Raw genomic sequence first — 14,107 nt, 5'->3', positions numbered from 1 at the left:
CACCGGGACCTCAAGACCCTCTGGCGTTTTACAGACTAATCAGATTCATAAAAACAGGAATATTGACATTTGGGATGAGATAATGGCCTTGGCTAGACTGGCGACACGAAGCTAAAAGAGAGCAACTTCCTTTCCAGGGCTCGGGAGTCTGAGATGTAAAAAGGTAATACATGCATTTTAATAAAAAGGATATTAACAAGAAAATGACACAGATGTGAGTCATGCAATTGGTGTTGCGACCACTGGAGCTATTCTGATTTTGTCGCTTTTTACACTGGTCAGCTTTCAAAGCACAATTTTGTTTTTCTCTATGTCAGTCTTCACATGTGAGGTGATATGATATGACTCTTTTGTCGATAAGTTTGTGTGTTTGTGAAGAAAAAAAAACAACATTATGCTGCTGTGAGAAGACACTCTGGAGTATTATAAAGTGTTAAGTTTCCTGTGTCCCCAGAGCAAGCTGAAATTTCAATGCTATGGTCAAATTTTCTGAATTGCAATAGAAAAAGAACACCACAAAAGGTATGCCACACATGTGTGCCAATCTGTGCTTATAGAGGAAGAGCATTATATTCACTTTTCATTTTGTAAAATGCAAAATAGCTCCACAGTTGTTGGGAGGTTTACTGTAAAATACAGACCTTGTAGTTACAGTATATTCATTTGTGATATTAACTATTAATGTGTGAAACACAAAAGCATTATTTCTCTTGTTCTCTATGTCCACCCTATTCCCTGCACAGAAAGCTTTTGAGGGTAACAAGGTTTGAATTTGTTGCTGGAAAATGTCATACCTGAAAATTGTGTTCCTGATAGGACCACAATGCTGGACCTGCACCTGCTGCTCCACGTCCAACTCCCCTCCTTCCCCCACTTTCTCTTGAGAGCCCACCCCCGCACTGTACCACATATACTCCATTAGCCAATTAATGGCCCAGCGTGTTAACACTGAGGAAAGTGCTGCCCACACTAAACATGTTATTACTCTACAACCCCAATTACTAGCCCCTCTCCTTTTCTTCTCCTCTTTACTTCAAGAAGAGGGGACACTATAGCTTTTAATATAGTGAGTTTTTACTCCTAAAAGATGACGAGCAAATTTTAGGTCCAGTTTAGACCTGATGTTAACATACATAGTGATCTGATTGAATCCAGACAGCCTTAATGAGGACTAAATAATCTTTAATGAGTCTGATTGTACAAATGTGTCTGCTGTCAGCATGTTTGCTGGTGTGTGTGTGTGTGAGAGAGAGAGAGAGAGAGGAAGTGAGAGAGTGAGAGAGAGAGAAGAGCTGAGAGGAGCTTGAGGGAATCAGAGCTCTAATTACCAGATGCAGGAATGTGGACACTTGTCCTCAACCACTTCCAAATGTAATTTTTGAGATCAGATCTGAGGACACATTCTGTATGAGTGTTCAGACATGTACTAAGGATCACTAGGGACAGGTGTTAATACCGGGTCTAAAGGGTCATAGTGTTTTACAGCACACATCTTATAAACCCTGGAACAGAGTTTTAACCTCAAACAATATTTACACAAGGGTCTTTCTTTCATACCCCTATCAGCCCCAGAGGCCATATGTGTGTAATGGTGTTTAGATGATTGCAAAAGCTGGGAACTTTTATTTATACAGGCCAAACAATCAGCCCCTACTGACAGGCACATTGAATGACAGATAGTTTGAATATTATATAATTTTCATGAATGTAGATTTGTGTCTCTTAGGAGAATTGACCTCACATGTACCTTCACCTAAAAATGCAATAACTCTCATATCATATCAGTGCAATTGAAAGGCTTTTCCTTCTGGCTTGTGAGACTGTACGGTTTAATGAGAATATTTTCAGGTCAGTTGAGGTTCAACCCTACTTCACTGACTGATCATATCTTCTTTTTTTTTTGTTATTTATCATCACTGACTGAAAACTGTACATTCATGTGTCTATTGTTATTGTGGCCCAGAGTTCATTTCAGGGACTGAACACAAACACTATAAAGACATGACTTAATTGGTAGAATGTGAGGCCTGGTCTGAAAGTAAGACGTTAACTCACCCCAAGTCCGTTTCTTTAAGCTGAATAAATCTCTCTGTTTTTCCAACGTCGTTGTATTTTTGGACCAACAGAATCACACAGTCCTTCACATGTTTATCAATGTTTAATCTTCTCAAGGGAAGACAGCCCGTCTGTACTCTCAGACACTAATTTTGAAGACAGTACACTTTTTAAAGTCTAGCTCCTCGACATGTATTGTTACCATGGTGGATGAAACAGAATGTGTTTGCACTCTCACTTTCTCATACAGCTGCCTTGATGAGATTTTTCTTTTCAATACCCCCTCATCAAATATGTTCTATTGTTCTGAAGTGCAGATGGAGAGCAGAGTGAATCTGAATCTAATCAAAGTGCAGTCAATGATTCTGCATGCAGCTGTCTGTGCAGAATCTCAAACCTCCACTAGCCCATCTTTTGTGTTGGGACTTGGCCCACAACAGCATAACGTAATCACAGAGATAATTGTCCAACATTCATGGTGTCAATTCAGTTTTAATAATCATATTAACTTGGTATAGGTATCAATATGATTACAAATGTAGTCACACCTCCCAATAAGACAGTTGTAACTTACTTTGTACAAACCATGCAAATAAGAATAAAATATATTATCAAAATAATGACATGGCTTGACAATGAGGAATCATAAAGTTTGTGCCACAGATACTGAAAACTGATATGAAAGGATCTTTTAACATGTATGAGCATGATAACGTATTAAATTCTCAAACATAATCTACTTTTGCTGTGTGTCAAAAACTCAAAAAAGAAAAGTATTGTGTTGACTGACTTTCTCCAGAAACAATACTTGAGTTTTGCTTGTCTCGAGTCAGCAGGAAGTCAAACAACAAAAATGAGGACGTGGGCCACTGCTGAGTAATAAAGGCAGTGATGTGCATCATTGGGGTCTGGGAAACGGGAAGAAAGAGAGTGGCAGTCAAGTGCTGGCCACTGATTAGACGCCAAGCAGATAAGAGAGAATGGACATCATAATCAGCCACCACTGAGTAAGTCAGAGTGAAAGAAGTTCCATTTTGGGGTGAAATGAGGGAGGAACATTGTTAGGTTGTCTCTGTGTGCTGACTTTGGCCGGGAAAATATAGTTTCAGGGCTAACATGTGCAGAGATAAGTCAGAGACTGATAGAAGCTCCTCAAACACCACCTGCCTTGTGTTCCAATCTCCCCAGTGGTCTTGCATGAAAGTGGCCACAGCCAAAGAGCCACCCCACCCAAACTCCAATCAGAGAGCTTGTTGTCTTCATGGTCCTCTCAACATGAGCCAATCAGACAAGGTGTTTTGGGTACTGTCCACGGGCATAAAGAAAAAAGAGTAATAGCTGCCACCGCTGGGCCGAACAGTGATTAAGATCAGCCTAACCACGGGTTCTAATGCTGCTTTGATGAGACATGAAACAGTCAATCACAGGCTCTGTATAAAATCTGCCAGATTTGAGCAAAAACAAATGCCTCTGATAAGCACGTTTCATCAGGTTGCCACACTCTGCTATGCTGCAGTAATTAAGTCAAAGTTTTATGTACTCTTTTCTCCATCAACTTCAATGATTTCTACATAAGTGGCTGACGACATCTCAATTAGGGAATCATTTTTGCTCCAAATAAACACAGTGAGTCTTTAAGGGACTGTGGGCCAAACTATAACTTGCATGAATCATATCAAGGTCAGAGTTTTAAATATATAACTGTAGCTGGCTTATTACAGGGCGAAAGAGCAGGTTTTATGCATCCTATTTTGAATCACTAAAAGCCCCTGTCAAAACCGTCTGCTTCAATTAATGACGGCTAATGTTGGGAGTTTGGCTGGCGTCCACCTTGGATCGTGCTGACACGTTGCCCTCTCTGACGGTTGCCAGCCTCAGAAACCAATTGCAGTCCGATCCATAATTTCATAAACACACTCTGAAATGGTCCTGCCTCAATGTCAGCGGCGTAATCAATCTAAGTGTGTACCTAAAGCGGAGACCTACGACAATCAAATGTAACACCTTGGGAGTGTAATATAGTAGTGCAACCAAAAATACAAGAAGTAATGGATTTCTGAGCTGTCGTTCTGCTGAACTCTGATGCTTTGAATATCGACTTGGCTTCATGGCAGCTTGGTTTATTATTACCCACCACCATTTCCCACAGGATTCCCTTTCCATTAACTTAGGTACAATCCTGGCCTAGCTGAGTGATGGGATTTTAGAACAGGTACAAAAGGGAAAGAATTGGGTTGTCCTGGTTGGGACTGGAGCTCACACATGCAGAACGGACACAAACAAGACAAGAAATGGAAATGTGCTGTGAGACAAAGTAGCACACAGAGAAATTGGTTGACGGCAGCGAAGGAATAAAAGTATAAGTAAGATTGAAATTGGATGTGTGTGTGCGTGTGTGTGTGCGTGTGTGTGTGTGTGTGTGTGTGCGTGTGTGTGTGTGTGTGTGCGTGGAGGGGAGAGCTGACAACATATACTCTACATATCTCATGCCCACTGTCCATCTGTGTTGATTCTGCTGCTTAGCATGACAGTTGTTTGGGAGCTGCTCAAAGGGGAAGGAGCTGGATGAAGAGCCAGGCCCACTGGTCTCCAGAGTGCACTGAGGGAAATATGTTGGGCCCTCAGCCAGGGGGCTTCACACCCGCACTGGAGAGGACCTTCAATGCAAACCATAGTTGAATACTGAAAGGAAATGTGCTACAGCTTTTTTGAGCAGGGCCTCCAGATGTTCCATTCAAGGGAAGAGGCTGTTGCAGAGTGATTTTGTGTGTGTGAGTGTTTTTTTTCACACACTTGTTTGTGTTTGTGTTGCTGTGTATTTTGAACAGCCACCCATCCTTCTCTGTCTTCACCATAAGAGGGAACAGTATCAGGCCCTGTTGTTTCTATTCAATTAGCTGTCATCACCAATGGCAGTTTGATTACTGAGTTCATTTGGCTGCTGGAGAACAATGGCAGCAGCAAGCTGTCTTTTCATTCACCCTGCCACCAATTTTGTCCTCACTGCTGGATAGAATTAAATGGAGCTTGTCTTTGAGAAATGAGGTGCAAAACTAGTGCTTTTCCTTATTCCTGTGGGCGTCCTGATGTCCACAAACACCAGAGGACAAAGAGCCAAGGGGGCTGGACAGAAATGAACAGCATATTCTTGAGCGATTAACAACCTGGGAGAGCTGCAGGAGAAGACAAATGCAGAGCTACATCGATTTCGCTATTATAATGAGCACCATTCAATCATGCCAAATCCACAGGGGCCTACGAGCACCATTAGGAGGTCAGAGCCTCTGAATGGCACAGGCAACAACAATCCATAAATGATCTATTTAATGTACTGATATAAAAGAATTGGACATTTCACAAATTGACATCTGAGTGCTTTCCCAGAATCTACCAACCTTGCTCCACCATTTTGTTGATTAGGTAGTTTGCTAATTTTCCGGTCAGCAGTGTCCTTTTTCTCTCCCCTTTGTTCAGCCAGGACTTAATTGTTTTGGCTTTTAGCAAGCCAAGGCTCTTGTTGAGCACTCACCTCTCTTGTTCCAGTCTCATCCGCAGGGTCTCCTCTTCTGATGCCTGCGTGTCCTCGGCTTTAGATTTACTGGAGCCCTTCCTCTCTATCCTTTCTCCTGGACGATCATCCCTCCGGTGCTTTACAAACCTGAGTAAGAGAGAAGGGCAGAGAGAATTTAATTGAGGCCCAGGCTTTAATCATTGCCAACCCAATGTGAATATTTCTTTTTTTCACATCTGCATGTCTCTTCCATTGTCCAGGAATTTCATTTAAAATACTCCGTCGGAAATTAAAGTGTCAAACTGTCAGAATTTTCAGCTTGGGTTTTTATTGGGGTGACAGCTCAGGAGGAGCCTCCGCGGCAACCCTGTCTTTATTGAACGAAGAACATGGTCTTTCGCCACTAAATGCAATCAAAATGCAGCAAGCAAAATGAAACGATAGCTCGACTTACAGGACAGCAGACAGGTTCAGTATGCAGTGTTAAAAGCAAGTCTAAAAACCTGACCCTTTTTTATTTACAGAGGGGATGATCTTCCTTTTTCGTCTCTCAGCTGTAGAGTTTACTTAGAGTGAAGGGAACAGTGACAGCTCGTGATTTAGTTTTGGGAACAAACTACCTGCACACAGACAAAGTGTAATGTAAAGTGGAGGCAACCACTAACCTCCCTGGCATCATTTGTAACTTTCTAGGCAGTGTCGCCAACTTTTACATTTTAATGACAGGAGAGACACACCAGTTACGGTAAATCCATGACAGCTTTACTGCAGGTGAGAATAAGCCAAGCCGAGGACAGTAAATTCTTCTGGTCAGCCAAGCTTGGTTGTGGGCAAATAAATGAGTGGAGTCTGTGGCTGTGTAAGGGGTGTGAGAAAATGATGATGATGAGGAATAGCAAATATAAAGGAGGCATGCAGCTGACAGGAGTATAGTACATTTACACACAGCCACACACGATAAACAGACGACTCCATCGTCTGACTCCACTGCCTCAGACTCAGTGTGCTGGTGGAGAACACTGAAATCAGATCCCTGCTTGACACATGTGTGCAGACTTTGGGGATATAGGATATCGTCTGATGCACCAGAACAGGATAGGCGATATGATGTCATTTCCTGCTCCTCCACAAAGGGTTCAGCTGTGGAGGGAGTGCAAAACAGCTGGATACAGAAAAAGGACGTATTAAAGACAGATATCACTGCCTGTCACTTTTTACTACGGTCCATGTTGTGCAGTTTTTAATAAGTGTGGATTTAGCAATTTAATAAGATTGAATTCAAAGCAGAATGTTTTGGACACAGTAAATTCAAATTACCCATGAAAACTATAAAATTACACCATGTGCAACGTCTGGAAAAGAAAATGTGCGCACATTTCTTGTTGCAGTGCAGTTATTAGTGTGAAAACTCAAGTCAAACGTAGTGCAAGCCTTGAGCATTTCATTTTTTGACTTTTGATTGTCACATTGTCGGAAACCAACCAAGCCCAACGAGGCATGTGGCCAAAAGTAAAAGGAAATTCAATAAATATAACTGCAGAAAAGGACTTTTTTTATTGTATTGCATAACAGTATTCAGTGTTCTTGCATTGAACGCACATTGATTGCGGTGTTCCACATGGGCTTTATTCAATAGACTTGTTCATTTCCACACAGCAGCATAGGAGAAAGCCTCTGCAGTTTCTCAGCCCCAGTCTGAGTTTATCTTTATCTTCCACATAGCTGAGCTTTATTGAACAGTTTGAAAACTTTCTCAAAAAAGCTGAGAAAAATCACATCAAACACCGGTTGACTTTGGGCCAGTAGAAGGAAATACATTTATGAAATGGGAGACTGTTCCCCTCTTGGATGTTTATTCTTCTACTTGACATATAAAGCAGTCAGGAGCATTGTGCAAAATGACTTCTCTGTGGTGGCGGCTGCTTTGGAACTGTAATCTTTTGAATGGGCTGTGGCCTGGTGGGACATCCTACTTTGTGCTTGTACAGAGAACCCAGAAGAGAGGGAGAGAGAGAGAGAGAGAGAGAGAGAAAGTGATATGTGGGTTCTTTTGTAGCCCAGATAGAATACATTACCTGATTAATTAATCAACAAATGGCTCTGCTAAGGCATAAAACTCCCGACTGTGGCTGAGGATGCTAATAATAGTGAACCTGCTATCTATCACCAGAGCAGGTGACAGCTTCTCTCACCTCACGTTAAAGACTTTCATTAACTTCCTCTCTCTCTCTCGCATTTTTTCCCCCTACTCTGCTTCTTACACTGACGCCCCCTAAAAAGATAACCTTTAGGGGATAAACAAACTTTTGCTCTCTGCACTTTTCATCTTGTTCTGGATCAACATCAGTACAGTTAGGGATTTGTCATAGTGAAATATATTGGTGGATTAAACTGAGCATGCAGCAGTTCTCATATGAAAGGTTATTCTCCTATCGCCAGTGGCTTGAGAAGCAGGACCCACATCAAAGCAGAGGCAGGAATGGAAAAGGGAATATTCTACCATGGTTATTAGACTTCTCAAGACACACACTGTTTCACTGGCAACATGCCTGCCATTGGGGACTAATGTAAACACAGATTTAGCTGCCACACTTCCAATTTCCCACCATACTTTCGATGATGCACAAACCACAATCTAACAATTTGTCTACATGTTCTCAGCAGGGGAAATTCTGAAATCTGAGCGAGTGTGTGTGTGTGTGTGTGCGTATGAAGCAGAAACTGTACTGACTTTCACCTGTCGTTGGAAGACAACTGTCTCATTTAGTTAAACTAACACAAAACAAGATTTTCTTTTCTCTCCATCTGTGTCAGGAGGGAAGAAATGAACTCATTTGTTTCTGTGTTGATCCAGTATTGGCAACTTGGCATTAATTAGATGCTGGCATCAGAATACTTGCATTGAGAGAGGGTTTGTTGAAGCTTGACAGCAAGGTATTGATTGGCAGCTAGGACCCATACACAGAATGACAATGCAGTATCTACATCGTAGTTTGGCACAGAGAACTTACTTTGAACCTTAAAAAGTTCACACTGGCTTTTGCAGATGGTGTAAAATGCCTATTAAAGATCCAGTGTGAATAGTTTATGGGCAGAAATCAATACATGTATTATATTATACGATATTATATTTGTATAAGCGTATAATCACTTAAAATAAAAATAATTGTTTCTTGGGGGGTTTTGTCTTTTCCATTTGCTTCAGGCAAGTGCGTTGTATTGTGGATTATTATTCTGGATTATTAATATACAGTAAATAGCTATTTGACTGGAAAAAGTCACTATTTAAGCAGCAGTTGCAGCTCAAGCAGGTGAACAATGATGCGCCATTTGCCTCCTGAAAGCTCTGATCTTTTTCTGCCTCAGTCGACCAGACCAATGCTCTGTGTAATGATCCGTTCCTGAGCATCTGTCTCTCTGTGATGGGCAGCAGGTAAGAGTGATGAACACAGAAATGTCTCAAAAGACAAAGAAGGGTGATGCAAATGTGGATTGCACAACCACCAGGGTGGAAACGTGTTTAGTTAAGATTAAATGAGCATGAACACACAATAACTAAGCAAGACGGTTTGATGGGAAGCTGAGTGATATGCTCACAGAAACCAAGCATGACCTTCAGGCTGCTTTCAAAGCTTGAGTTGATTTGTTCAATTCATCATTGTTTGGTCTTGATAATGTCTGAGTGGCCATTAAAGCTCATTTACACATTCTAACATGAACCCGCCATTTATAATATAGGTTTTATTAATGCTGTGATGGCCACTGATGCAAAGAAAAAAATTAAAGAGTTCAATCAAAGTGTCCAGTGTCAGATATCTGCTTTCTTTTCAGCATCTCGTAAAATAAAATGTTTGTTATAATCTGGGGTTTACTGTATATATTTGCCTTAACCAGAAAACAAGTCAGTATGTACTCCATTCAATATGATATATCATCTTATATGACTGAAAACAGAAGGGTTTATACTACCAGCCATGGATGCCTCATACATCATCTTCATTGATTCACAGGGTAATAATACTTCAAGGCTGCAGCACAACAGTGGAGTATAGAGACAGTCTAAAATAGAATTTCCAAAGGGGGGGGGGGGCGGGTAATAATGGACAAAACATTATGCAAAGCCCTGAAATCGGTTACAATCATTTAATCCGAGAAGTAGATTCAAGAGAAGTAAATCTGTTCTGACATGTTCAGTTGGGAACTTTTTTTAACTTTTTGACTTAAGGAAAGCAAAAGTGGACCATCTGGTTTAACCTCACATGATGCACTCATCATATGAGGTGTGCAATCTTGTAACATTATTCAAACCTGCAAATGGTGAGCCAGAAAGGAAGAAAATACTGCATCTATCAATATGAGTAAGTGATGAGAGGATCGTTTCAAGGGCAGACAGAAAGAATCATTATTGGTTCTGCTCGGCGAACCTGAAAGTTAATCCAAATCTCCCAGGGCGAGGTCCCCCACACACATCGGATGTGGTGTCTGAGCCCCCATCCCTTGAAAATGTATTTGTCTCTGTCACAAAGTAAATAAATATCTACGCCTACACCCACTGCATTTCATTGTGGTCATCAATAAAGAACCAATCATGAGACACTGTTATAATTTTATTGATGGCAAAGTTCTGGATGGCAAACACATCCACAACCACAAAAACATGGTACTCCTTTTCTCTCTCCTATCCCTGTCCAATGCAAGGGCATGCCAATATGAAGTACATTATTTCTACACAATGCTGCACCTAGGGCAACACTCCTGACAGTGGCATGTAATTTTAATAGCGCCTTGTTAGTGAGGTGAGACTGTTGCACGTGTCTGTCTGCCTTCCTCTCTGGCTAAGTGTTGTTGTTGAAGCTGTGGTGAGTAAACATTCTCTACCCCGGGTGAGACACAGAGACACCTTGTAAAAAAAATCCAATAATGCAGTCAGAGAGAGAAAAAGGGAGGGCGAGTTCTTTTTTTCTGTCTTCACGAATCACACTGTGACCCAGCGATCGTTAACAGGCATCAAAGAGGCATTCGTTATCGTCGAGTGGCCTTTGCGTTACATTGCCACCACCGGTTTCCAGGGACACCCACCCCGGAGAGGCATGGGAGGATATTCTCTCGTCATTCCTCCAGCTTTGAGCAACACCAGCCGATTATCTCCTTCCCTGCGGAACTCATTATCTGCAACCTGTAATGTCAGTCAGCACTTTCCCTGCTCAGCCCCAACCTCTTTTAAAACTCGAATCTACAATTTGATGCATCTCTTAAGGAGAGGAAAATGGCTGAAACGCTGAGACTCCTCAGTGAATGTGTGAGATACGTTCACACTTCTTAGGTCTTCATAGTAAACTGTGTCTTCAAAATAACACGACACTTAACGCCATGGCACATTCCCTTGCCTTTTACAGGGACTCTGCCTCTTACAGGTCACAGCAAGATATGACATCTATGAGCTTTGACTTCATTGGATAAGGGCCTGTGCACACAGAACCAATCGATTTCCTCCAGAGGGGGTGGGATGTTGATTGGCTGGAGCTCTGGAGGGAAGCCAGCCTTAATTCTTCCACCAGCAGTGCAAAAACAGTGGGGAGAGGAGCACAGGAGTCAAGATGGTTCATGCCGGGTGGGAGCGTGTATGTCCTGCATTGTGGAGGCATGACATGCATTTATGCATGACATCAGGCCGTGTCCCACGAGGGGGGCAGCTCCACAGGCAAGATGGAGATTAAATGATTCTCACCAGAAACTTCTATGACTCTTAGGTTTCCCAGCTGAGCAAAGAAGATTCCACACAGTGAAGAACGCTCAGTTTCAGTGAAGCTCTAGGTGGCCGTAGCAAAACAATGAGAAATAAAAACTATTGCAGGTATATGAAATGTATGCATCTCTTGTTGTTGTCTTAAAATGGCTCTAAATTATTTTTCTCAACTGATGTCAACTGTTTACCATCAGGATATTGCATGGACATGAGGGTTTTCTGGCTGAAATACAGATGCATAGGAATTGCTATATCATCCTTTGAAAAGACGGTTTTCATGCTCATGCTTTATGTATTTCTTGTTTTCTGCCTGTGTTATTCAGAATGTTCTTTCACTTCTATCGCTCCAGTGAAGTATTCTTCCCTCGGTATTTTCCTCTATTCACACTTTCAGACTTTTTCTCGCACTGGTTTGCTTCTGGGCTGGTATGTGTGTCCAATTGTGTGATCAGCAATTGGCTTCTCCTACGTGTCCAGTTGTTAGATTAGACGTAAACCACTAACACCCCGGATGGAGGAAAAGACAAAGAAACCGGTTTAGGATTGAAAATAAATGTGTGTGAATAATGGTCAGAGAGAGAATGTGTCTCCGAAGGCATTGTAGATATTTGAAAATTCCAGAAACCGAGTTAATGCTCTGTTACATGACACTTTTAAAAGTGTCAGGAGACAGACATAGAAAGATAGAGGTGTCACTTGACACTCTCCTCTTGCGTCTGCTGAATTTCCTTGTGTTGTATAGACACCATCATATTTTGTCACTGTCGGACCGAAACATCTTCTCTCGGTCACTCTCTTGGTTCAAGTATCAAAATAAAGAGAAGTAGCACAGATATGGATACAAATAAACGCGCTGACCGTACTGGTCAGGACGATACAATGCTGGAGCATTAAAGCTGAAAACGTCGCGTGACTCATTAAGTCTTCTCGAGTGACAATTATCGAAAGTGTAGAGCAACAGGGGATAAATGAGGCCTTAATCTGCTCTTAATGAGACACTTTATAACCACACAGATCAGTAGAGTATAGACACACCACATAAAGCTATAAAATAACTATAGATGAATCAGTGAATGGCTAAGGATGCTTTCTGCCTTTAAACCAGCAACTAACAATATAAAGGCAAATCTTGCTGTTTCTTGCAAGAGGGAGGCTCGGGTGTTTTCAACCTGAGAGAAAAAGGGCATTTATCACCATGTGTGCCAATTATTCATATTTAAGCAATTGCAGGGACACCCTTTGGTGTGTATGTGGCTTTTTATCTGTATGTGTGTGCCTGTATATCAAGGGAAAGCTTGGCTTGTCCATACTTCATAAAAGCCTGAACAATACAAAGGACGAGGCCCAGACCAACATGATTGCCTTTAATGTTTCACATAAATCACTGAGTTGTGTGTGAGTGGGCGAGGCGGTGTTTTTGCACACACTCAGAGGAACATTTCAAATTCCTGGCATCGCTGATTAAAGCCTGTAATTTCAATAGAAATAAACAATCCAAATACATTCATATACATCCGTCTCTGTAGGACAGTTATAGAAAGCCTTCAGTGGCACAGAGGGAAGTTTAGGTGTCACGTTGAACTTTGTGTGTGTGTGTATCCACGTTCTATTCATGGTAAATGGGTTGTATTTACATAGCACTATTATAGTCTTGATGACCACTCAACGCTGCTTTACATTACAGTTTTGCCATTCACACTTTCATATCTATGTGCAGCATATCTACCTATCACTCATATTTCATACCCATTCAGTTAAGTGTCTAGTCGAAGGACACATCAGCATGCAGACTGTGCAAGTCTTTGCAAGTCTGGTTGCTTTCTCCCCCACACTGTTTTATCCTCACTTTTGTCAAAACTCACTGATGACAATGCCCCCTCCCCCTCCCCTTCCCCTTCCCCTCTCCTAGCCATGTGCTTTTGTTTTTAATGGCGAACATAAGCCATGGAGCCATGTCCATGGCAGTCGGTATCCGTTTTGCATGTTTCTGTGTTTTTCAATTCTTGCCATTCTAAAAAGGCCGGTGCAATGTTTACCGGTGTGCGACTCCTCGCTCTATCAGACAGTTTTGCTCTCGTCCTCATCTCCTCCGACAGCGATTTTCTCAGTTTCTTTCCCTCCGGCTTTGCCATGATGAACGTCTGAAATGACGCTATCCCTGCTTTGATCTTGTAGCTGGTACCTGCCTGTGGTGTGTGTTGTGCCATGAAACAATTGGTATTTTTCGTGAGACCTCCGTATTTGAGGCCCTGATCTTACAAGGTTGGTGGTAGAGGGGCAGTGGAGACACCAATCACGCTGCAACAAGCCATTTAACCATCACAGTGACTCCAAAGCTGTTAAGTTAGGGTACCAATCTTGCATAGTTCTGCCTTAAAACATGAAATGATCAACACAAATGTTGCCAAAAGCCATGGCAATAGCCACAACCCATGACTAATTTCTACTCTCAAAGCCATATACAGTACATGTACACTCACACTCACAGTTGGTTAAAGCCTAACCAACCTATACCCTCCATCCTACCCTCACACAGGGGCTAAAAGAGAATGGAGACTGGGTGGACGTGACAGGGCTGTGGAGTGAAGTGTATCAGTGGAGGAGACACAGTCAATGGCTCAGGCTATGACCTAGATACAGTATGGCACACTGCATTCCTAATGGGCCATTTTGATCACTGCCACTCAGCTCTGCTCCTTCCTCATGCCTTGAATACAAAAGATCTCAGCAGATACAGCAACCTAAGTCTCCTCAACTTTTAATGATGGCAGATGTAAAAGAACTACAGTCAGGGG

The 14,107-nt window shown here is 42.0% G+C and overlaps 1 protein-coding gene across 4 annotated transcripts in view; it reads right to left on the bottom strand.

Annotated features, from left to right (window-relative positions):
• The window catches only part of LOC131462458 (partitioning defective 3 homolog), a 325,725-nt gene that overhangs the window by 78,602 nt on the left and 233,016 nt on the right, over positions 1 to 14,107 (bottom strand). For all 4 annotated transcript variants that reach the window (XM_058633698.1, XM_058633714.1, XM_058633708.1 and 1 more), the window contains one exon: positions 5,585 to 5,713. In XM_058633698.1, coding sequence (XP_058489681.1) covers positions 5,585 to 5,713 — 129 coding nt within the window. The remainder of the gene's footprint in view (positions 1 to 5,584; positions 5,714 to 14,107) is intronic.

This window comes from Solea solea, chromosome 1, assembly GCF_958295425.1.
Source record: "Solea solea chromosome 1, fSolSol10.1, whole genome shotgun sequence".
NCBI lineage: Eukaryota > Metazoa > Chordata > Actinopteri > Pleuronectiformes > Soleidae > Solea > Solea solea.
The sequence above is the reverse complement of the archived record's forward strand: the minus strand, read 5'-3'. Positions and strand labels throughout refer to the sequence as shown.